General features: G+C 41.1%; 4 protein-coding genes across 4 annotated transcripts; 3 read left to right on the forward strand and 1 right to left on the reverse strand.

Moving 5' to 3' along the window:
* Positions 1–47: 47 nt before the first annotated feature.
* BCR41DRAFT_387111 (hypothetical protein) lies at positions 48–2,753 on the forward strand. Its single transcript, XM_022027862.1, has 5 exons — positions 48–321; positions 418–540; positions 631–1,120; positions 1,211–2,259; positions 2,389–2,753. Exons 2-5 carry the CDS (start codon positions 423–425, stop codon positions 2,670–2,672), a joined length of 1,941 nt encoding a protein of 646 aa, XP_021880680.1. The 5' UTR covers positions 48–321; positions 418–422; the 3' UTR covers positions 2,673–2,753.
* A 3,673-nt stretch (positions 2,754–6,426) lies between these two features.
* BCR41DRAFT_397057 (hypothetical protein) lies at positions 6,427–12,202 on the forward strand (the record flags this gene model as incomplete). The annotated part of the gene is made up of 4 exons (XM_022028860.1): positions 6,427–6,911; positions 7,034–9,349; positions 9,457–10,120; positions 10,280–12,202. 4 exons carry the CDS (start codon positions 6,427–6,429, stop codon positions 12,200–12,202), a joined length of 5,388 nt encoding a protein of 1,795 aa, XP_021880681.1.
* A 349-nt stretch (positions 12,203–12,551) lies between these two features.
* BCR41DRAFT_371408 (hypothetical protein) lies at positions 12,552–14,213 on the reverse strand (the record flags this gene model as incomplete). The annotated part of the gene is made up of 3 exons (XM_022026603.1): positions 12,552–13,220; positions 13,326–13,676; positions 13,788–14,213. 3 exons carry the CDS (start codon positions 14,211–14,213, stop codon positions 12,552–12,554), a joined length of 1,446 nt encoding a protein of 481 aa, XP_021880682.1.
* A 4,806-nt stretch (positions 14,214–19,019) lies between these two features.
* On the forward strand, positions 19,020–22,694 carry BCR41DRAFT_397059 (hypothetical protein; the record flags this gene model as incomplete). Its single annotated transcript, XM_022028861.1, has 3 exons — positions 19,020–21,345; positions 21,507–21,719; positions 21,832–22,694. The coding sequence occupies 3 exons, from the start codon at positions 19,020–19,022 to the stop codon at positions 22,692–22,694; spliced, it is 3,402 nt and encodes a 1,133-aa protein (XP_021880683.1).
* Between the last annotated feature and the right edge of the window lie 3,339 nt (positions 22,695–26,033).

Here is a 26,033-nt window from a genome sequence, read left to right on the forward strand (position 1 = left end):
TATTATTTGACAGGGACAGTTTGCGATGCTCCGATTGTCACTCCTTAATCTGTACATCAGAAAGTTTCCACTAGAAAGAGAAATGGAAAACACAAGAATGTGGATCCATCACGCACCATACTTCCTGCGAGCCTCCATTTTAAATCTAAATCAAGTACAACCGCCGAGTGTACTGGTGAATGTCTACACATACATCAAATCAAATGAGAGGGCGGGCAAATTAACAATACATTTGCATGAACAACTGAAAATTGTTAGTCAGTGTTCAAAACAACCTACAATCCTGATTTTCCAACACCTTTGCTCGAGCAAGGGTGGAAGGTTGGTGAGATGGATACGGCCCATGACATGTAAATATAAGGAATATAAGACTAAGGCTCGGAGTAGAGCTAATGTATTATTCGTTTTTGGTTCAAGTTAGGATGCAACCACATCTAATCATATATGATGTCGCCCTGGAGCTGTTAGAGTGTCACTGCGTGGAACCCGGGGAACAGTCTCTTATTGCCCGTCTCGGACTGAGTCTTTCGCTCGTGCAACGTATGCTGAAACTTTGAATCCAAATGCCTTTTTTTTTCCTATTAGCCTCTCAAGCTTACTTTGTATTTCTTTCTCATTTAAAAATCATAGTCTGCCAAGTTGTCTCTAGCTCATCAATAGTTATTGCGTGCAAGACCAATATACGAGGTTCTGTCAATGGCTTCAATTTATTTGAGTGGACTCCTAGCAAACAAAGACTACTTCAAGCTCGCCTCGAAACAGATCACATTGCGGGAATTAATGGGAGTTTCCAAAAGCAATCTTGGAGTGTAATCTTTACCGATCCAAACCAGACCGGTGCTGTGAGAGCTTTGGGCTCGGCGATTATGAGTAATACATTTGACTCAAAGGCGCCGCAACTTACTATGCATATTACTGCAATATGCCCACAGTACAAGCAAAATGTGAAATACGTCTTTTTATCCCTACGACACCAGGCCTCATTTAATAATTCCGATCAACCATCTCATATTGAAGAACCAACTCAAATGTGGGTGCAGACACAATCCAACGAACTTGCCTTTTTTCAGCGGGGCTCCTTGCAGTGGAGCACTGCCCTGCCCACATCTGTTGAGAAAATGTAAGTTAAATGGATGGTATGCGCTGTGTTAGTCTTATGGCCTGCTCTCGAGTCCCATGTTGCTCTGTATTAAATATAAGCTCTCTGTAGATTTATAGCGGAATGTCAGGTTCCTGATAAGCTATCTCAGCTATGTCTACTAGTCCGTTTTGACGAGACTCTTCGGGTATACAATTCAATCACAGGAGGAATAATAAAGGATTTGTCTATAACCATGAGCGACTTCATCATATCCGACGTTAGAGAACTAGGCGTGAAATCTATTGTAATCATAAACAATGGCGAGCTGCAATCAGATGAGCAATGCCTAATTTATCCAGAAACAACAATCAGCACAGTAGCTACGCCAGTTAAAAAAGCTACACATGAAGATATCACCCGCGCAAAGACCAATATGGACCATGTGCTCATGACATTAGGGCAACAAATAGAGCACAAACGTGAACAGATTGGACGACTGCGCACATCTCTGACCAGCAAGAGCGAGATCATCCAAGAGTGCCAGGACTTGATGACGGGGCCGCTGCAATCTATGTTCCTCACAGGAGGCGGGTCATATATGTCAATTGATGGTACATTTGGACCAGAAGACATGACCTTATTTCGAAGGAAACGAGAGCATCGTCGGAAACAGGTGCTTAAACGTTTAGTTCATATTATAGGTAGTGGCGTAGATACGAATTTTCTTCAGAAAGAGGACCAGTATGAGTCGAACGACGGAGATGTTGCTCCGCATGGTTTTGTGGACATCTTGGAATGCGTATCAGGAAGCCATGTATTCATTGAAGATAATCTGGTGTGGGTAGGAGTCCGGGTCAAGAACATGTATGAAAGTCCAATATTCAACGTTCGTTTGTCTGTTTTACTTCAGAACTCGTGTGGACAGAGTATTTCGGAATTAGGATCTCAAGCCAATGGCTTGCTCGTTTGCACTATTTCGATAGAATCTTCAGCTCTTGAGGATAGTGAATACTTTGACAAGTCTAGTGCTGTGAGACGAATTCTTTCAAATGGAATCCTGCTACACTTTGACCGAAAGTCAGTACAGAGCTTTGATGTTGATATTCCACATCGCACAGTACTGATCACTCGGTTCTCTATTGTGGATCAATACCCCTCAATATGGCGTCCGTATCTAGGTAATCATAATAGGTCTATAAGCAGCGATGAATATGTGTATGACGATCAATACTTCTTCCAGATGATGGTATTTATTTCTTCTTTTCTTCTTTTCTGTTGCTGCTGCTGTTGCCTCTATCCCTTTGTAGAAAATATAGTCCTTCATGCAAAGACTGGGTGCCGCCTTGACAATATAAGCCTCCAAAGGCTCTCAATACTGTTGCAGGACGGCCTCAGATTGTCACATGGAGTGGACAGTCTGTCATTTGGATCATTGGAAGAAGGTGTGATTGCCTTGATTTATCCACGTTCTGGCATGGTTAAATTAAACACAGATCATACTTCATGGAATGTCATTTTCAAGGCACGGACGGAGGCACTCGCAATAAACTATGCAAGGAGGACAGTCTTACTCTGTTCTCGTTTCGCGTAATTACATAAACTACAACCTTTACTAACGCAAGTATGGATCGGATATAGAGTTCGCTTTTTTCAAGCAAAGCGTAGTTCTGTGCTTATTTTTTTTTTATTTTTATTTTTTTAAAGTGACTATTGTTTGTGTATGTAAAATAACTGATGTATTCATGTCCTCGTATATACAAGTCAGATTATGCATTGGAGAAAACAAGTTTAATGGTTCTTGGATTGTTTACTTTAAAAGTATTAGCGCCATTTTCTCTTTTCTAACTCAAGGGACCTCTTTATTAAACATTTTGTGAAGAGGGTCTAACTAAAAAAGGAAAGCAAAAGTCGTTCTGAAGAGAAAAAACTCATTCGGTGCATCGCCTCCTTGTGATTTTCCAATAGCCCACCACAATCCATATTATATCTCTTTCTAGATTCTGTGTGGAAAAGTGATATCAACTGCCGAATTGACAACCTGTTTTATCGCGACACATTTTTAATACCTGACAAAGTCTCGCTGAGGCTTAACTATTTCTTCTTTTTCTTTTCTTCTTTTCCTTTCTATGATATATGTATGTTGATTGCTTCGAATTCTTAAGTCTTCATGTAATTTGTGCCAAAAATAAGTGATTCGGCTGCTATTAATCAAATTTTGGCGTATACTATGATGCCAAGAAATAAATTGGTTCGTCCATTGTTTCTCAGATGCAAATGGAAGAAGTTTAAAAAAGGTGCTGATTAAGGTTATATATAAGGTCTAGATAACATTGATTTAGACAACGTTGACCGTATTGACTATGAAACAGAATCCTTGCAAACAGCGAAATTCGTCGCTAATGTTTAATGCTGCGTATTTCAAAAAAAAAAAAAAAAAAAAAAAAAAAAAAAACTCTTTTGGTTGCAAAAATATTTCTACTTCTAATACAGAATATGATGATTGACGCCAGTGACTCCTTCACAATGCATAATATTAGGCAATAGATTTGTTTCTTTTACGCCATCCTTAAAAAAAGGTGTAACTCGAATACTAAAACCAAAGTTTAATTTTATTTCTGAAAAGGGGTAACATCCTTTGAATGGATCGGGAAGCAAGCGAGATCTGGTTTGATCATTGGTTGGTATTGAGCACACAAAAAGAAAAAAGTTGGGAGGGAAGATTTTATTGCGTTTCAGCGATATACCCTTCTTAATGAAAAGTGAGTTGTCATTTAAAAAATGTTCATATTACAATACGATCGAGAAAAGTCATCGAGTCGCTAGCTCGTAAGATCAATAACAACAATAATAGTATAGTATTTAAGATACAAGCATATTGTTAACTCTTTATCTTGAAAATTGATTGCGATCGCATGCTATGGGTGAAATGGGAAAATAAGAAATTCATTATCAAATACTAAGGGCTCAACACAGATCTCACCGCCCAGTTCATCGAATTAGGAAGATAAAAAGTCAAGATTGATCAGGAAAGTGAATAAAACGTGTTGTTTTATTTGAAAAGTACGCACGTTTGCAGATCCACGTCTGTCTACCTGTTTTTAGAAAAAAAATTCCTTTAAATACCATTGCTGAGTATGACACAGATTTAGGGATTTTTAAACCAGTACAGGATATTTCAGACATCATAAGGAGATAATATGATACCAAGATACCCTTTAGCGCTAGCCTTGTTTACCATATACACATTCTATGAGACTCAATGGAAGCCGTGATTATTAGGAGAAAGTAGAAATGGCTAGGCAGAAATATTCTGCAAGACAGTTAGATCAATTCTTGCAGGGGAAGGTTCTTGGACCGTGCATGAGTAAACAATTCAATTATAGCAAAGTTGTCATGTACATATTTTAATGCACACTCAATTAGATAAGATGCAAATATATAACAATTGCACCCACTTTTTTAAAAAAAAAAAACAAAATTTTAGATATTAGAGTTATCATACCATGCCTGATAGAGTCTAGTGAGGAGAGCGTTGCGGAGAAAAGAGAAGCGCGAGGATGCGTTGTTGCGAGGAATGAAACCCAAATTGACGACATTGTGTGTTTTCCAAGGCAATACCGGTCTTGCCACCTTTGTGCGAGCAGCAAACATGTTTTTACTCATTGGGATAGCCAAGAGGGTCTGTGTGAATAAGAGATTATTAATATCACGTGAGCTATCAAATGCTCCCTGACTCCTTTCTCTCACTGTCATTGGTGCGTCCGAATTTTTTTTTTGGCATTTTACATGTCAATTGAATTGATCAGGCTAGACTCATGTTATTGTAATCTTCTCTCTCTTCTCTCTTTCCTCTCTCTCTCCTCTCACTCTTTTTATCCCATTTTTAATGTTTGTCTTACTTTATTTTCTTTCACATAAAAGTTCTTGCTAATATCTCATTTACCACATTCACTCACACATACCCACCCACGTACAACGCGCCCTTTCTCCCTCTTCTCTTTCTTATTCTCATTCCCATTTGACATCGGTTGATTTAGTTTGTTCATTGTAATCAAGTCAGTTTCTGTCCATCCATTACACTCCTGTCTTTTTTGTTTTTTTTTTTTTTTTTCTTCTTTTCATTTCTTTTTTTTTCCTTGTCTGTTCGTCTGTCTTCGTCATTCCCCTTTTTTATTTTACTTTTTTACCGTTTCCCTTTTTGTATTTTGGGCTGATGGTCACTAGTTAATCTAGTCTATTCCTCAGGCACCAACCATAAAGATCCAAATTCCTACACCGCCTAATAAAAAAGAAAAAAAATATTTGATTTTTAAGACCCTTTTTTGTTTCTTTTTCTTTATCCGAACCAACCCATCCGTTCTTGCATACAGCAGTGTCCATCCACCCTGAACATTCTCCCTAAAGAGCCACTTCACCCTTTCCACACTTTTAACAAGGCGTTGTAGTCAACAGTAACATTCATCTTTCTTTTTTTTTTCCACACTTTTTTTCTGCATTTTTTTTTCTTTTTCATTTCAACACCGACAAGCGACAATCAAATCAGCAACCGTTTGCCAAGGGAGGGAAAGAGAAACAAAAGGGCAGAAATCGAGCAAGTGGAACATCGCGTGGACCAGTGGAGTGGCGGTTCTTTCCTCTCTTTTCTATCAGGTGTTTTTCGGCCTTTAACTTTTTTGTATGTCCGTGTTCCATCCGTAACCGTCGCTTTGCATCGTAGACTATTGTATCACCTCTTATTTATCCCAAATATTCTTTTACTCTACCTCTCTTCTCTCTCTCCCGCACTTTCTCCTCTCCCTCCTTTACTTTTTTATCCTTTCACCCTGCACTTTGCACCCTGCACTCTGCACTCTGCACTCTGCATTCTACGTTCTACATTCTGCACCCTGTTTCTGCCCGTCCAACTGTTTGCTTTCACACATCCCTGTACGCGTATGATGCATTATTATTTATTGTTTATTTATTTATTTTTTTCCTCTACTCTTGCTGGACCCCATTCTGTTCTGCAAGCCTTTTCTCCTTGATTGATTATCCTATTTGTAATCATTTGGTATTCGAATCAGTTAGGAAGCAGACAACACTACATCGCTCACTTTCTATCATCTTTTTTTATTTTATTTTATTTTTTTTTCCAGATATTTCTACATCAAATACCCTTTTTTATTTCTAGATGCATAACTTTACTAACCGGCTGTCATGCCATTTTACGCTCTCTTTTAATCTTAATAGATCATTAGATAACCCAACAACACCGCCCGCCAGTCATCATAAGAAAAGGGCAAGCCCTCAGCTCACGCCTCCCACCAACGTTTACAGACCACTCCTCCACTTGAATTTATTTCCTGATGTCTTCACAGAATCAAGATGTCGCATCCTCACCTGCCATTACTGCAAAACAGAGGCCAAGGTTTTTGCGTGCTCTCACTTCGCCACTGCCAGCCCTCAACGCGTTTGCTGCACAAATCGCTGGCGATTCTGCTGCAACCACCCACCCTATTCAATTAAGACCCACAGATTCTATCCATGACCAAACAGACAACAGTGATCTTCAGGATCAATCATCAAAATCAAAATCCAGATCTCCTGCGCAACTCCGCACTGACCAACAATCGTCATCTAGCCTGCAGGACACCGTGCTACGCTCATTCTCTTCATCTCTCCTCCCCTCCTTTCTTCCATCCACTTCAAGCTCGGCCTCAAATGGACCTACATCTCCTACAAGCCCAACACATCCTCGAAAACCTGTCACAGAAATGCTACTGAAGGGGGGTCGCTGGGCTAGAGGACAGACGTCAAATTGGACACCTAGTTTCGCCTCAGATTCCTCAAGGTAACATTTATTAAATATGCTCTTTTGTTGACATTTGCATGCACTTGTCTCGTTTTGGTTCACTACAAGGTTCTGATATCATCATACACAACCGTGCATCCCTGCGCTTTCACGTCAACTAGCTCGCTAAGGTCTGTGCAGCGACGCCCATCAGATTGCGTGAAGCGTCCGACTACATTGGACCAAGGGGAACACAATTACAGGGATGGGTGTGCAAGCCTTGGCCTAGATACAATCTCTGTTGCTGCCAACCTGGACTATGATCAAACAGGACTGCATTCGAGTGTGAACCATCTCAAGGAAAATGGCGCGCGGGCTAGACGGGTTTCCGAAAGTAGTCAAAATATAAACACTACACCATTCAAACAGACCGGCTTTATGATTGCAGAGCGACTGTCAGAATTTGCTCAAAGAATAAGTTCCCGGTTACCCAATGTAGAGCAAATGCCAACGCCATCACCATCTGAAAGTTCAGATTCATCATACGCAAATTTTACATCTCCATTGCTCCTAGAAAGGGGTATGCCTGAGATGCTTGTATCAGACGGACCTCGCCTTGCCTGTTTGGAGTCAGAACAGACCTGCAGTTTCAAAACATGGGATGATTACTTGGAGCTTTACGGAGAAGGGCGATTTCCCAACAACCAGAATCAACACCATCCACATCCTCTTCTAGGATCTACTTATCCTCATTTTCCAGAATATGTTAAAGAAACAGAGATGCCAAATCCTCCCCCCTTCCTTGCTCCACCTCTTCCTCCTTGTGAAGAGAAACGCCTTCGGGCACTTTACAGTTTCCAAGCGCTTGATAGCGGTAGCGACCTGAATTTTCAGAGAGTTGCTCAGCTAGTATCAACTGTCTTGGGAGTAAAAGGCTGTATGATCTGTCTTGTAGATCATCGAAGGGTTGCTATCAAGGCTCAATATCAGGCAGAAAATATGGAGTGTAACCGAGAATTCTCACTAAGTGGACATGCCATTTTGAGGCACCGTGACGATCCTCTGATTATCTTGGATGCCTCCAAGGACTGGAGGTTCAAAAATTTGCCTGCCGTCGTTAGTGGGCCAAAGGTACGTTTTTATGCAGGCGCTGCACTCGCGACATCGGACGGACTTAACATCGGGTCTTTGTGTATCATTGATCCTGAGCCTCGTGCAGAGTTTACAGATCAACAAAAGAGACTTCTGATCGATTTCGCCGCCGTTGTTATGAGGGAGATGGAGCACTGGAACGATCAAGTGCAACTTTGTACTCGAACTCGAATGATGCGCGATATCACTCGCTGGGTCCGTGGTTGCCTGGATATGGATTCGAGCGACGTGAATGCCCGTTCTCACCAGGTAATAGGACGTTCACTCGACACAACCCTATCTCCTTCAACTGCAGCGACTGTAGCTGCGTCGGCTGCCATTTCAGCCCTACCTCTAGCTGATCCTGTAAAGACAGTTATTCCCTCGTCATCCGACCCAAACCTCCCCACGCCTTCCAGTTCCCCTATGCTTATCACCACAAATATAAACTCAGATTCGACTCCAAGTTCATCGACATCGAGAACAGCAGTCACTCGGGGTCGACTTCAAGATGAAGCGTTCCCTGTTGCATGTAGCATGATTCAGGGAACTTTGATAGTTGACGCTGTCTATCTCGTCCAAGTTTCGCCAAGTAAATCTTTTATTCCTGCGAATGAATCAAGCGTTGTCTGGAACTACCTTGGTGTGGGCACTCGTCCAAAAGGCGCCATCGGAACCGTCGGCGGCGATGAACCTGTCATGGACATGTCCGATTGGACATTGACATGTCTTGCTTCGTCCGCAAAGCCGACTGAGCCAGGTATATTTCCAAATCTCGGCAAATCTACGCAGCACGTCCGGCGTGAGGGCAAGTCTTTGATCTGTGCGGACGGAGGGTGTCGGCCACACCGTGTTGGCGAGCTACATGCAGATGCAGTGGAGCCTCATTTCGAAAGAGACAAACCTATAATCTCTGAAATGCTCCGCTATGTTCGACAAGAAAAGAAGCCTCCACCACACAAGCCAAGCAAATGTCCTCTCTATGTGGTATCGCAAAACTTTGATGGCCACGAGATAGACCCAACGACGATAAATGATACCAGCCAGAATCCAGCCATTAAGCGCATAAGCTTGCTCTGCCATACTTTCCAAAGTACACTCCAGGAACTAAAAGCGGGTAAGGGTTCCCCATTCAAGTCGAGTATCGTTATGCCCATTCGTGGAGCTTCATCATCATCATCCAACTATACAAGGACATCATCTGAGGAACCCTGGGCATATTTTGTGGTCCTGACCTCGTCGTATACAAAACAGTTTACAATCCACGAACGAATGTATCTCAAGAATTTTGGGTCGTGCTTGATCACAGAAGTACTGAAGGAACGTATGGAAGCAGCTGACAAAGCCAAAGGAGTTTTTATCAAAAGGTTAGACATGTCACATTTGTCTATGGCCTGGTACCTATTTTGTGGCCATTAAGTATTCTAACTCTTTTATTTTTTTTCTCTGTGGCATTTGGCATATAAACAAATAGCATTTCTCATGAGCTTAGGACGCCACTTCATATTATTTTGGGCACTCTAGAGCTACTCTACAACAATCCGAATGAAACTCTGAATGACCATCAATTATCCTTAATTGCATCTGCTGAGGCCTCTGGTAAAGGGCTGATTGACACTATCAACAACATTATTGACCTAGCCGATCTGGATCCGGAAGAAAACTCTGGATTTGAAGGCGCCTCTCGCCGATCAAGCTCACTACCAGAACTTTACACACATGTTGCAGAAGTTGATATCCGAGATCTTTGTGAACAAGTCGCTGGCTCAACGGCGAAAGCCTGTTTAGACAAAAACATAATAGTCACTCCTACATGGTCTAATAAGAGCAATTCAGTACCACTCTCGGATTCTGCTTCAGGATCTACATCGCATGCCAGCGCTACAGCCACGAACACGCACTCTACCTCGGATTCATTGCATGTTCTCCATAACGGGTCTTTGCCAGAGGAATATGCAAATAGCGAACGCTCGTCGGTCGAATCCCAGAATGCATTTGCCAATGCAGGGCTTCGCTCGGAGCAAAAGCCCACTCTGGAATTGCTGGTAGCCATGGATGAACCGGAGAAGGATCCAAGTCGAGAGACTGCCTGGAACTTCTTGCTCAATTTGCCTGTGACCAAGCGTATCCTGACCCAGGTATGTGCGTAAACCTACCATTGGTTTTTTTTAAAATATTATTGTGATTATATGAAGTGTCAGCATCTAACAATGCTCGCCATTAACTTTTTCATCATTCTTTTTTTTTTTTTTTTTTTTTTTTTTTAAAAAAAAAAAAAAAAAAAAAAAAAAAAAAAGCTTCTAGAAAATGCGCTCAAGTTTACCACGACAGGTTTTGTGGAGATCTCTGCAGTATCACCACCACTATCTACTTTGCCTCTCAAACCTCCTAACCCTGACGCACGCCCGATTCTGTTCACAGTCCGAGATACTGGACGGGGTATTTCACCCGAGTTTGTTCAAGCACATCTTTTCCAGCGTTTCACCCAAGAGGATCCTCTGCAAGTTGGTACAGGACTCGGCTTAGCTCTTGTGAAGCTTTTGGTGGAGAGCTTAGGTGGGTGGCTTGAGATTTGGAGTGAAGGTATTGAGGGTAAAGGATGTGTGGTCCGAGTCTTGATCTGGGCTACACCTGTCGACAACGTCATCAAATCCCTCAAAGATGAACCAGGTGCATGGCAAGAAAAATCTTGTCGTTTCTACACTGGCGAGTCGGCGGTCAGCACAGATCGTCTTTGGAAAATCATGGGAGAACGGATGATGTGCCAGGACCTTAACATGAATGTCGAGAGGGGCAACGAACAAGATATTAGTCCAGAAGATATGCTGAAGAACCTGAGTGATCACTCGCCTTGCGATCTTCTGATCTTCAATGACGACTTAATAAGGCTTAAGGCGTACCTTTTGCATTTGGTGGATCGGCATGCTGCTGCTGAAGTAAATGGTGTTGCTCCATCGAAAGCACCAACACCGCTACTGATGTTGACGTCTGCTGCGACAGCAAAGAAGGCTCGACATCTCGTTGATGCTTACAAAGTCGCTTGGAAGGAGCGTGGGCATCTGGATTATCCTGCGAACGTAGTGTTAATGCCCAAACCTATTGGACCTCTCAAGCTCATGCGCTGCCTTTACACCTGCTTCGAGCCTATCAATATCAACGATCATTTGCAATCTATAGAGGCTGCAGAAACATCTGCAAAACGATTTAACCCTCCTCCGTTGACTAGGTCAGCCACTGTTCCCCATATCACCACGATGGCTTTAAGTACTCACGACAACAGACCACTATCTGCAGGGACGATGGTCAAGTCGTCTTTCAAGTTTCCGACTTCGACATTAGCGATGATCGACATAGGTGATCTCTCGACCTCTTCATATTCAACCAATGGATTGGTTCCACGACGAGCAAGTTCCTCAGTTGGATCAGATGATTTTGTTTCAACTTCAAGTACGAATGGTTCATCGATGTCGTCAAAGTCCAAGCCTCCACGTTCAATCCGGGGCTTTGCAGGGCATAAAAAAGACACGACTAAGGTTCGTAGCAAGAAACAGCCCTTGTCAGAAGAGGCCGTCGCGGAAGTAGCAGCTACGGCTACGGTCGTGGAAGAGCAGCGGACTACTGATGCGGATGGGCATACTCTCGTCTCGCGTGGTGTTGAATATACGGACCAACTGGGAGCACTTAAGCCTGTTCCACGCGTATTAATCGTGGAAGACAATGTCACAAACCGCATGATCCTGCGAACGTTCTTAAAAAAGCGTGGTGTATCTGTTGTGGAGGCTGAAAATGGCAAGCTCGGTGTAGAACGGTTCCAAGAGGAAGTCTGGAGACGACAAGGTCGATCAGGTTTTGAATTTGTGTTGATGGACTTGCAGATGCCCGTAATGGATGGTAATCTTGCGACGAAACGTATACGCGAATTTGAGCAGAGTATGGTGAAGCAGCATGGACTTTCGATGCCTGAATCTAATACTCAAGATGATGATGATGATGATATATCAGATGAGAAGAGGCAGAAAAAGAGCGTGCCAACGTCTGAAATACGAGGCTACCGACCTACTGCGATCTTTGCGCTGACAGGTCTAGCAGGAGAAGAGGACAAGCGGCTAGCATTTGAGAGTGGTGTGGATGGGTACTTGACTAAGCCTGTCAGCCTGAAGACCCTGGGCGCGTTACTGTCCAGTTTTCATCCAAGTCATTCAGAACAAAGCAACCCTTAGTGTATATCCTCCCATATATGATTTTTTTTTTTTTTTTTTTTTTTTTTTTTTTTTCAATTTCCATCTTACGTTATGGACGAACTAATGTATTTTTTTGTTTACTTCTTTTTTGCTGTCTTCATTTTGCACTATCGAAAAACGCGAAGCACTTGTTCATTCATTTAATTTTGTTTACCGTTTGCCTTCTTTCTCTTCCTTTTACATGTGCGTACCCTGTACATTAGTTAGTCAACATTTAACAATCCTTCCAAAGGAATAAAAAAAAATAAAAAATAAAAAATAAAATTAAATATCACTGAATCCTTTAATTTGGGGTATATATTTGTTTTTTTAAAGAATAAAAGGTTCATTATCCTAACGAGGGAAGTCGGCGGTGGAAACCCCCTTGAGTATGATCGCGATTTTGATGGAGACCCCATAAACTCCAACGGTGTTTCTTTTTGCCCCCTGTTGTGGTGCTTCCAGTAGAGTCCTGCTGTTGTTGTTGCTTCTGTTTTCCCATAATAGGGCCTACTGTGGCGGTTGTCAATTGCTCCGCTTGCTGTAGCTTCAATTCCAACTGACTAGACGAGATAAGATCCCCAGCAATGTTGTATTGACCTCGTCGAGAGGCTGGCATGCGAGATCCTGCTGCTTCTTGTGGCGATGTTGGCAAAGTTGATGACACAGATGTGCCCCTCACTGTTGCTAATCCTGCTGCAATAGGATTAGATGAAGTCGATGAATCGCTAGAGTTGGGTGCTGCACCAAAACCTTGAGCTTCTCCTCCTTCTTGGTGCTGCTGGTGCTGTTGATTTTGTTGCTGTGCCTTTCTGGCCGCCGAAGCGGCTGCAGCTGCAGCTGCATGTTCTTCACAATACTTGTCATATTTAGGTTTCCAGATCCAAGAGTTTCCAAATTGAGTAGCTCCTTGAGCACATGCTAAACGGTAATACCTTGCTGCTTCGAATGCATCCTTTTCAGTCCCGATACCATCCATGAAGCATTGTGCGGTCTCATTCTGGGAATCAGCGTCTCCCTAACGAGTTATTAAATCAAAAGAGTAAATAAATAAGCAAAAAAAAAAAAACATTTTTTCATTTGTTTTTTTTTTTTTTTTTTTTTTTTACTTAATTGAACTTACTAGATCAGCTGCAAGCTTAAAATAGTTGAAAGCAACGGTTTTGTCCTTTTGAACGCCCCAACCCTTTAAGAAAGACATGCCAAGTTCATAAAGAGCCATGACCAATTCCTTGCGTGCTGTCACCACAGCGGACCGTCTATCCACTGTCCCCATACGCCGCAAATTTGTTGATCCCATACTGTTATTAGTGTTGGAGGCGGATGGTTCTTTTGCTTCATGTTTCTGTTGCTGTTGTTGGATCGCCCGGATATTGGCAGTGTTTCCAGGCAACAAATCCTTAAGCTCATTCATTGCATATGCTGCAGCACGTTGTAAGTACACGATTGCCTCTTTAGGATTTGGATTGCAACCCTTTTTTTTTTATATTTTTAAAGTTAATAAATGAATACAAACATTAATGCAAAGTCCTTACTTCCCGTTGTTTCCAGTTTTTTTTTTTTTTTTTTTTTTTTATAGACTTACCCAACCATGTCGAAGTGACAGTCCATACATGAGCTGACCAACAGGATTTTCGCTTTGAGCAGCCAATCGGAAATAATAGGTTGCCTCCTCGAGTTGATCTCCTTCATGTAATTCGATTGCCCGCTGAATATAGGCATCTGCTTCTGCTTCCCTTTGTTGGGCTGGAGTCAACACTTGAGCTGCCACGCCCGGCGAAAGTTGAGTTGACCGCTTCGCCTTATTAGGAGGGGGACGTTGTGCTTGTGCAAAAGCAATCGATCGACTTTGGTCTTCATTTGTTGTGATGGTTGCTGTAATAGTTGTCAAGGTTTTATTGTTTGGGTTAATGGTATTGACGTTGAGCTTGCTCCTGGTATTGGTGTTGACTGATGAGGAAGTAGGGACAGAAGCGGATTGAGCCACTGGTAATGGTACTGGCGCTGACATAAGTACTGGTGGAGTTTGAGGAGCTACAGGTGCCTGTACCGATTCAATTACTGATGTCGGTTGTTGCACCGCATTTTTAGGTTGCCACTGAGTCTTTGGTACATAAGGCTGCTGATAGTATTGTTGGTGTGGCCGTGGTGGGATCAATGGAGCTGATACTGTTGCTGGGCCTGGAGCTGGAGGTGGAATGTAATTAGGATGGAGCTCTTGTAGCTGTGGTCCAGGATATTGTTCGTGTGGCAAGGATTTATCCCGAATATTCAGGGCATCGATAGCAAGGTCATTCATACTTTTTGCTGTGTTATCGTTGTTGCTATTATTATTATTATCGATTGCATTGTAATCCAGAAGAGAAAAAAAAAACTCTTGTCAGACTCAAGAATTGGTTATGACAGAAAAGTTCACAATGGATAACGACTTTTAATCTTTTTTCTTTTCTTTTTTTTTTTTTTTTTTTTTTTTTTCTTACAAAGTAGGCTGGAGGACAGCCTCTTTAGTGGTGTTAGGCTCTGAGCTTGTAGGTGAGCTGGACATTGTGAATTTTGAGTGATTATGAGATGAGAAAAGAGAGGAAAATGAAAAGGGGAGAGAGAATACATTGGAGCAGATGAGGATTAAAAAAAAGCCTCCATTCAATGAAGTCATGAGCCCATGAAAATGAAACAAAAAGACAAACGAGGCTGAAGCACTTTTGTAAACGAGTAATTGCGCACAGCCCAATGGTCTATTTTTGGAAGCCGGTGCTTTTCTTTAACATGCGCCCTTTTGGGCTTTTGTGGCGAAGTGATACAAAAAAAATGAAATGTCCATGGTGGAACAACACGTGTCCATATGGCAGCTTCCTTACTATTTTTTTTTTTTTTTTTTTTTTGCAATAGAGTCATTGGATATGCTGATGAAGCTGGTCAGGTGTACATTACATTGCTCTACTCGTTGAGAACAAGGCCACGACTACGATTCAGCGAAGGAGAGAATTGTGGAAAGTTCCCAGTTACTGCCCTAGTATGTAGTGTAAAGTTTGACACTTCTTTGTCCGTCCATGTATTTCGGTAGCAGACGAATTTGCCAATGTACTCGTAATTATTCAAAAAAGATATATTATTCCGACTACATTTTTGCAATCTAAAAAGAAAGACTTGTTTTCTTTATCAGTTTCAAATGATCTTGTTCGAACTGTTGCACAAAGATTCAAAGGGATTTTAGGCCCGAATAGACTGATGATAATGCAATTAAAATTGGTAGTGTTGAGTACATTTTCTTTGTAGTAGTATGTCACAGAGAATACATCGTAAACACCCTCTACACCAATGTTTAAGAATCTGGAAATCACCTACGGTGGGTTATTATTGGACAGTATTTATCATTGGTTTCATTCCTCTTTACGTTTGAGACAAATTACTTTTGCAAGGAAAAGTCCTGCATGCAGAATGCACCTTTTAGACCATAAATCATGGACTGAATCGATCACAGACTATGCTCTTGCATTTCCCATGTGTCATTCACGCAGCATGGAACGAAGGAAAAAAATATGAGAACACACGGGCTTCGTAGATCACGATGGATGTCTCCTTTTGCATAGGAAACTGACAAAATGGATATTGGGGAGCTACCAGTGTCGCTTTGTTATTATCGGCATTTGAAGACAATCTTGAATGGAGCTGTCTCTAGTGTCATAGTTAGTCTAATGATTCATAGACAGACATCGATTGGTTTCACTGACAACTGGCACAAGGGAGGACTATAATTTTTCAATTAATGTTGATGTTGACGCCTGTTATCATTCTTGAATGCTGCCGGGAGCTAGGCTTATGCGAATGAGCGACCATTCTCAAATCTCTTTTGGAAAACCATTTGAGGTAAACAGATACGAGCTATGCTTTTCACTCTGACCACATCGTGTTCGAAATGGATCTGGCTGGTGCGGTAGTAATTCGAGAGCAGAAAGATGACTCTAAGGAAGCTGCTGCAGAGACACAGAGGCAATGCTGGTAAAAGCCTAATGAACGCTACCACTTGGTAGCCAAGATTCTATTTATTCGAAGAAGAAAAAAAAAAAAAAAATCAATTCAATCATATTAAAAAGTTAAATGAATTATATACTGACCATACGAAGTAACAGCTCTGTATGCGAGTGGAGGGAAGGATAAGATGGCTTTGATCGTTTTTTTTTTTTAATGCTGACTTTGAGTACTTTAATTCAGTTCACTCGTCATGCTTGAATCATCGGTTTCTTATCGCTCATTGACCTTGTTATAGCCCATTCACTCTCTCCTTGATGAGTTAATTTTCTTTAATCCTATCAGTGTTTGCACTCACTTCAAATACATTTATAATAAATTGCATTGTGTTTTCTAAGGTATCCCAGCTATATATATTTTGGTTCAGAACTTTCTCCTGACACGATGGCCATCATTATCTTTTTTGCTGTTGTTGTTGTTGTTGTTGTTGTTGTTATTGTGTTGTTGTTATTGTTGTTGTTGTTATTGTTGTTGTTGCTCGTCCAGTCGTCTGATCTTCCAACCTTGTTGATCGCGGTGCTTGTCGACTATTTATTATCTTCCCGCAGCGCACAGTTCACCCCCCAATTCCACTGATTAAAATAACCCAAAAAAAAAAAAAAAAAAAAAAGACATGGCGATGAGCAATGTGGGCGAGAGCCATGAAAAAAAAAAAAAAAAAAAAAAAAGTGACCGAGCAATTGTAATACAAATTATTCATTTATAATAATAAACAATATTTCTGCTCTTTCCCAGACAGAGATGCATGCATGTAACCATTCATCCGGAGCAAAAAGGGAAAGTGAGGGAAGATAAACAAAAAAAAAAAAAAGGACATTGCATGGCAAGACTTCAGCAGTGCATGCATTGCACAGGCAGGAGACAAAGTAAAGCAACATCCATCTTATCCCGCCCTGCCGAATGTCAATGTCAATGATATATACCATTTTGATTTTGAAAACAAAGAAAGCACGTAAGACTGGCTTTGCGCAAGCAAGAAGAAAGACCCTTTTCATTTTATTCTCTTTTTTTTTTTTTCTTTCTCTTTTTGTTTCTCTCCTCTGTCTCTTCCTTTTTCTCACCACTCCTCTCTTCTCTTTTTATACATCTGCACAGCATTCATTCAGAGTTTGCATCTTTGGTCTCACAACAAGAAAAAAAAAGGTACACAAACACATACATTTATTCATATCGTATCGTTCTCTATCGCAATCATGTCATCTTCAAGATGAACTACTCCCAACCTTTACTCGCTTTGTCTGCTTTACTGTGCATCACAATTCACATTCACACTCTTCGCCTTGAGTTCGTTTCCTTCCTTCCATCACAATTAACTCGCTTGATTCTCCCTTCCGCCTAATGTCTTTGCTTCCTCCTTCTCTTCGTTCCCACTTCTGTGCCTCTGTTGCTGCTGCAAGTTTTCATCGCCCCTACAATTCCCTGCGTCCTTATGCATCTGCAAACAGTATTTAAATCAGAACCATCTTTGTAATCGCTTTCGTCTTTCAGCGCCAACAGCACAAATGTCTATTTCAGAAGTGATATTTTTTGCATATCTCTTGCCCAATATGAGAAGGCAGTATCGACAGGATGTTAGTAAATTATGGGTGCTATCTATCTATATCCAGTACTTCAGTATGATTCACAACAGAATTCGGATGGAATTGCGCTCAGAGACCCTTCTCATTCTTTTTCTCCCCACGCTATTTGTCCATGCATCAGCGTTTCGCCTCTGCAATGGACAATTATGATAAACAGGGCTCTCTCATTTTTGGCGTGTTTCCTCCTTCCCGCAACCCTTCATTCGATTTGACCTTCTCCTTCCAATTAATGTCTCTCTTACTCGGCTCAAATCATAAATCTCAAATCTCAAATCTTCTTATCCACCTTCTTGCAATCGCTTGAATTCGTCCCTGTGTACTTTACTTCCTGCTATTCTCATCATGACGATGATAACGCAGCCGCTCTCCACGAGCGGATATCAAAAAAAAAAAAAAAAAAAAAAAAAAAAAAAGTGAGCTTTAAGAAACAAGTGTTTGTAGCACAAGTTCTGATCGTGCAACAAACTAGCACGGTCATTCATCGTTTCTTTTTTTTCTCCTCTCTTCACTCAAACTTTTTGTCACACCAACCATCACATTTGATGGACACAAGACTGGATGCAGTCGTTCTTTATTTTATTTTATTTATTTTTTGTTGTTGGAAGGGGTTACTGCAGACACATTAAGTAAAAAGTTGCTATTTTCATACCTTTCTGCACCATCTGCATCTACGTTAAGAGATGACCAATATAATATAAGCATGACAAGATGTATGCAGCTGAGCAAATGTATTTACTCGACGTATTTTATTTTTTTTTGTTGCATTCTCGACATCGACCAATCCTCATCTGGACAAAGTTCTAAAAGTGTTGCTGGGTTCAGTGCATTTTCACCCACACGATTATACAAACAATTGTTCTAATCTACTAACAATTTTTTTTTCCCTCTCCTGTTTCCCCTATTATTTTTATGCTCCTTGCTCCATAGACTTGTCGTTGCTTCTCTAACTCTTCATTGTCCCTTTGTTCACTGCCCAGCCGCCCCGTATTCCACATACTACTCTTTGCAGGACTATAAACAGGCATCTAGCCTTTTTTCTCTTTTTTTTTTTCCCCTGGTGCGACTTTTTCCTCTGGACACTCTTCCTTGGCTCCTCAAGTCCTCGGTCTCTTTTTAGCATCATCGGTATTTTCTTATTTCCTTAATAGGCAACACTTCTACAAGTAGTTGCTCATCCTTCCTACGGCAGCAGCCTCCTCAAGCACGCCATGAACACAGATTTCGAATTGTTTGTTCCTTCACAGTCTTTTTCTCGGGGTTCAAATAATGAAATCAGTGGCAACGACGAGCAATTAAATAACAACAGCAACAACGAAAATATCATTAGCAACAGTACTTGTGTTGATCAACTACTACAACATCCCCACATTGTATATCCGTCCAATTTACACACTGAGGTTAGCAGCCATCCTGAACGTACCATGAGTTTGAGAAATCCCACTCCTACAAATTCAACCCTGATTAAATCAACATCATTATCATCATCGGTTTCCTTCCAACAGATTCCCGTTGATGTCAATAGGAACAAGTATCACGAGAATGCATCTGATCGATGTAGTAAGGCCTCATCGGTCGAGGACAGATCTTGTTCTGGGACATGGAGGATACATCAAGGCTCCACGTTTCATCGAAATGGATACGACTCTGAACAAGATGGTGATAGTTCTAGAAGGGGTAACGCTGACGGCCTACGGAATAGTCGCTACGGCGGAAACCGTAATAGCGACAGTAGTTGTAGCAGCAGCAGCAGCAGCAGCAGTAGCGGTACTGATTGCAGCGATTCTGAAGCCGAACAAAGGCATAAAGCCACTGAGCTTGGTATCCACCATAACAGACCCGTATCCATGAAACGCAGAAAAGTGAGCGAGGAAGAAGAGGAAAGCCAAGAAGAAGAAGAAGAAGAGGAAGAGGAAGAGGAAGAAGAAGAGAGCGAAAACAATGAAAGCAGTAGCCAATGTAGATTACGACGAAAGGCCAGCAACATCTACTTTTCCTCGAATTCTCAGAGTCAATCCCAATCATTGGAGCAATCGCCACCTCCATTATCTACAAGGCCATCCAGTTGGACAGCCCGAAAGCGTAGGAGTATTTTAACAGATTCACCATCAGCATCTTCCGTACCACAACAACACACGGGCAACAACATTGACACGTCGTCGCTTAGCTTGCTGTCCGCAACTTCAGCAATGGTATCTGAAGGCACTATCCCTACCTTGGCTCTTGGCAGAGATAAATCAAGCAAATTGCTGTCATCGTCTTCCTTTCCAACAATAAGCTTTTCCTCTGACTTTGATACATTCACGTTCTGTGCAAAAATAACAGATGAACACGAGAAAACAAAAAAGCATGCTCCTTCGTCCTCCAATCCATCACCTTGTCCACACCTACAATGCCGCTCTTTTATTTCGGGAGCATGTCGTAAACGAAGCTTTGAAGACGCTATCGAGTTGACGCGACCATTAGGAAATAGTCGTGGTCTTTCGACAGCAGCAGCAGAATTACAACTTGGATGGTTTGGGTCGATTAAAAGACGCAAGATCCATCATTTCCCCACACGATGGACATCAGCTCTTTCACCATCGCCTTATGTTAAATTGATGGCTATGCGCGACTTTTGGGACGTCATGAGAGCTCGTTTGGATCTATCGTGGTTAGATCTGTGGACGATCACAACCCCGACTTCAAGTATCGAATGGCGTAAGAACTGTGTTCAGTCTACCATAGACGATAATGATGACGTTGATACATCAGAGAAAATTAAGAGTAACAAGGTCATTACAAAGAAGTTTGGCATGTCGCCCACGAGCAATGAGGCTCCTAAAGGAGGATTTGATAAGGATAGTGTAAACTCAACTGAGTTTTGCGAGACAGTGGACATGGAAACAGCTGCCACTGATGTATTGAACGAAGAAGCAGACAATGATGCCGATGATGTCGAAGGCTATAAGGATAAAGAAGAGAAAGAAGGCGCTTTCGATAGCAATAACGATAACGATAACGATAAAGATGGGGAAAAGATCCTTAACTCAAGGATAGCGAAGTTAAGGCAGTCGCATCATACGATGGATACGAAGCAAACGCGTCACAAGACGGTGATTCAACACCCAAGCCCCAGTCAACTTTTAAAGGGACTTTGGGAGGAAGAAGAGAGAAACCGTCGCCAACTACAGATGATCCCAGAATTTGTCCACAAGCCGCAGAGAAGCAAGGTCCTGAACAGAAAACCTATTCTCAAGAAGAATATCATAATCAGCCAGGGAACAACCGACAATGCGGCATGGATCAGACCAAAAGTAGTTCAGGAAGCGCCACCTTCGTCATCAACAACATTGGAGCCATCGTCCTCAGTCTCTTCAGAGAACACCGACCAGACAATGACTGGATCCGAGTCGCAGACCGAGGTTGACAATGCCGTTACTGGTTCGAGTTCGGGATCATCTTCTTCCTCTCCTTCTTCAGCTGCAAATAACAGTCAATATTCAGATCAGGAGATAATGCTGAGAAAGAAACATGGTGTTGCTGTTGCTGCTCGTTGTAAGTCTATTTTTTATTTTTTATTTTTATTTTTATTTTTATTTTTTTTTAAAGAAAGAAAAAGTTAATTTGTATACTACTTTACTGTGTGCTCGAAAACAAAAAGCAAACTGCTGATTTTTTTTATTTTTATTTTTATTTTTTATGCTGAATAATCATAGCCAATGCACTCTCTGAAGGGTACGATCTGAACGAATACAAGCCATGGAGAGACGGTACGGTAGAGCCCGATCGAGGTGACATTGGTCAGCTTTGTCGGATGCGCAGGACAGTGATGGAACCATGGCCTCTAGAAGAGTCAAGAGCCAAGGTTGAATGTGCTCGGATGCTGCATCGAATGCGCGAGCAACTGAATGTGGTCATCAACCTTCAAAGTACGTGTTAACTTTTTTAATTCTTGTTCTTGAAGTAGGATTTCTCGATCCATATGTATTAACAATAGCATCGTTCGTTTCTACTTTTAATTCCTCACTGTCCTACTTTTAGTTCACCTGCGCTCCATGATAAAGACAACCCCCTCACACATGTCGTTCTTGCTGTCGATCCGCCATCCGGGTCAGGTCTCTGTCGAGCTCTTAAACGCACTCTACGGACCGCAGTTCTTGCAGACGAGTGCTTTTCGAGCCATTGAGCAGCTCTTGTGGGGAAAGAATCCGTCTCCACAAATCGAGTATCAGGAGCGGTACCACCAGCATCAGCATGAACAGCAATATCAAAAGCGTTCAGAGGAATCTTCTAGTTCTGAGCAGCATGATCATCCACCTTCATATGAGTATACTCACTCACAGACGCCAGAGTACCGCTACCGTGATCAAGACCAAGAATCATACGATGAAAGTAATGCTATGGAAGATCACAGTGATGTCTATGATTACCACCACCGACCCCAAGGATACTCTCGCCGCCAAAACTGTCACCATGATCAAGATCGTGATCAACGTCAGCATCATCACTATGGTCATGGTGATCCGACTATAGACAAGGATATAGAGTGTGAGTTTGAAGAAGAGTTTGATGAACAATCATATCAAGATCCGATGCTTATGGAGATTGGACGAATCTCTTCTATGACTGAAGCCAAGGGTCATCAAAATAACGATCATCCTTACGAGCGGGACCAAGATCAGGACCAGCATAGGGACAAAGACATTGGTACTAGCATGGTAGATGGTGGGGCTCGAAATGGACACCTACTCTACGCACAATTACAACAACAAACTGAGGTTATACACGAAGAAACCGAATCGAGTTCAAAGACCGAAAGCGAAATTGAGACACTTGGTGTAGCTCCATCCAAGAGACGTGACAGCGGTATGGTGATTGATCTGGATCAGGATCTTGCATTCTAAAGGAGAAAAAAGAAAGAAAGAAAAAACCAAGTATCTTTTATTATTATTATTATTATTATTATTCTTTCTTATTTTATTTTATTTTCTTGTTATACATGGATACCATTGTAGAATAGTCGCTATTGTTTCGTCGTTTTTTTCATCGCTTGTTTTTTCCTGTCGTTTTTTGTCGTTCGTTCAATGTAGTATAGAAATTTGATTCGTATGTTGTGTTATTGTTTTTCATCTTTGCTGCATTTACTCTGTATGGTTTGTATTTGTGAATAAAGCTTTATGGGAAAGTCTCAAATCTGGAATAAAACCATGGCCTTTGGTCTAAGCATTCATACTCTTTCTCTTCAACTGTGAGGTTAGTTCACACAAAGAAAAAAAAAAAAAAAAAAAAAAAAAAAATCAGGCTACTGGCAAAAATTCGGGAACGATAGTACTTACCCAGGTCCTCTTGAGCGAGTGGCGATGCCCTCTGCACTCATTTATGTGGACTCTTCCTGTGAGTTCTGTTTACCATCGGATCCACTCGTCAATCAGTACCGAGGATTGATCGTTTTGATGCGTGAAATTGAATGTAACCCTCGAGTTTGAAACACAGCCTTCCTGCTTGCAACGGGAAGTATCACTCGTCTGGCAAACGCATTTGCTCTCCCCCTAACCAGTCGCAGCCCATCTCCTCGTTGTAAATAAAAGTATAAGATCATCGGTTGCCATTCAGGAGGCTTTCATGAAAAGCGTGCAACAAATGTTGAGGGCATCTCAAAGTCATACACAGTACACTATAGAATTCACAGCCTGCTCCATATTATTTGAAATATCCGACTTCTCTTCGCTTCCAAAAAAAAAAAAAAAAAAAAAAAAAAAGTTTGAAAAGCCTGCTGCATTTGAACAGAAACTCTTGGGCTGAAGACTAGGCAATGCAACAATGGCAATCCTCCGCAGGCGTTCAAATAGACTGACTCTGATGATCAGGTCCTCAATCAGTGCTGAGGACTGATCCCGTTTAATGAAGAGATTCAATATAACCCTCAGGGTTGAAGCACAGATCTCTTGCATGCAACAGGAAGTGGCCTGCTCACATACTGTATGTAACAAAGGAGAAAAGAAAACCCTCTGGATTGGATGCGATGAGTACTATCGACTTTACGAATGACAGTTGCTGAATACAAAAAAAGAAAAAAAAAGACTCTTTATTTCCAGACATTGTTACTATATGGATGAATAGTTTACGTGTTTGATTCTAGGGATAAATAAACACAAACGAGGAAATTGAATTGTCCAAAAGAGAAAAAGGAAAAATCAGACAGGCATTCCAAGATATTAAAAGAGATAAGAGGGGACATTGCATTAGACCAAATCCCATCTAATCACTAATCAGGTCATTTTTTTGCTCTCAAACATAAACATCAGATGGGTGACAAAAGTGACGAACTAACCTGCCAACCTGATCGTGCAAGAAGAAAAGAAAAAATAATTCCGTGTGCATTTTTTCTAAATTTGGGTTCAAAGTCGAATAATTCGTGCGTCTCTTGGCGCCAAAATTTCATTCACCTTTTTTTTAAAAAAAACCACCCTTGTTCTTGACGATAGTTTCTTTTTTGTATACATTTTATTTTTTCTTGACGTCCTGCCATTTTCCAAGATAGCATGTGCGCAGCAACATTAATAATACAAGGAAAGGGAAGATAGGCAAGAGACCAAGAACCAATCTTGATCTACCTTGTTTATCTTCTTCCCCTTAGTGGGGGTTTGGGAGATCGGGACCTCAAGAGTCCATGATATAGATTTAGGGTACTGCGTATACGTGTTGTTTTTATTTGTTCATTCATTCATTTTTCCTTACCCACCAATGATGAGGATTGCATACATTCGGATACTGCGTTAAATTATCAGCCCCACTGAAATATCTTTTTTGTCATTCGCCCTTTTTACTATTTTTAATTGAGCGTTTGTTTTTCTCTTTTTTTCTTTGTGGAGATGATTGCATGTGGTATAGTACATATTTTTACAAAGCATAGAGTCTATAGTGTCGTTTTGGAAACTGAACAACTTTGGAAAAAAAAAAAAAAAAAAAAAAAAAAAGGAAAAGAATGGAGATTATTGGTTATTAGAAAGCTCATGAATGTCGCGTCATTTTAGATGATGGATGTGCGTGTGTGTGTGTGATTTTTTTTTTGTAAAGGAAAGCGAGGCTTTTCTATCCTGTTCGTTTTTTTGCCTCAACTTTTGCTTGCATAGGGTTTATTTGCTTATTTTAATCTGCATACCATACAAGAGATGTTGCGCATTAATTATTATTCTCATCATGTTTGAATCATTAAAAAAAAAAAAAAAAAAAAAAAAAGGCTCCTAGTTTTTTTGTTGATGTTGTTGTAAATCCAGGTTGATTGAGATTGATACGGTGCATTGGATACGTAAAAAAAAAGGGACAGATTAATACAAACAAACGCAGCACAGGAACAAAGGTGAGGGGGGGAAGCAAGGAACCAAAAAAAATAAAAGGCAAAGCTAGAATGGTCTAGTCTAGAAAACCAAAAAGATGGTTTTACTACGCGTACAAGAGAGTAACGATTGGTTTGGTTTTCGTAAATGCATGTGCAATAACGAATGGGGGGACTCTTAAAAGACTGATTAAATCAAATGAATCAAATGATCAAGGGTTGGTTATACGTATATCGCGTGTGCAAGGGTAAGAAAGTATGAAGAGAGATGAAGTATTTTTATTTATTTATTTATTTTATTTGTTTATTTGTTATTATTTTTTTTTATGCTTTTTTTGAGAGCATCCTCCTGCAAAAGTGCAAATGTGCAAGTCGTTTTTCCCTTGGCTTCTCCTTTTCATCTCAACGAGACTTCATTCCATTCCCATTTGGTTCCATTAACCTTTTTACTTTTCTACTTTTTACTTTCTGCTTCCTTTTCTTCCTCTACTTCTCTCTTTTCCTCTTCTTCTTCTCCTTCTTCTCCTTTATCGCTTTTGAAAAGATAGAAAAGCCCTTAGTCTGCTTTGACTCTCTCGTTTGACTCTTTTCCCTTTACCTTCTACCCTTTCTTCTTCACAGGATCTCTTGTCTTTCCTCCTGGACAGACATCGCTCCTCTTTCCCTCTCCCTTCCCAACAATCATAACTTTAGCTCCTATTCCACATCTTTTTTTTTCTTTCTTTCTTTCTTGTCTTGTCTTTTCTTTTATTTTTATTTTGATCTCTCCTTGACTTTACTCGTATCCCGTCAATACCTACTCCTCCTCCTCCTCTTCTTTTCTACTTTCTTTCTCTTTCTCTCTCTCTCTCTCTCTCTTTTTTTTTTCCTTCTCTCTTTTTTCATTTTTATTTTTATACATACAAAC

This window comes from Lobosporangium transversale (genome assembly GCF_002105155.1).
Source record: "Lobosporangium transversale strain NRRL 3116 chromosome Unknown BCR41scaffold_22, whole genome shotgun sequence".
Taxonomy (NCBI): domain Eukaryota; kingdom Fungi; phylum Mortierellomycota; class Mortierellomycetes; order Mortierellales; family Mortierellaceae; genus Lobosporangium; species Lobosporangium transversale.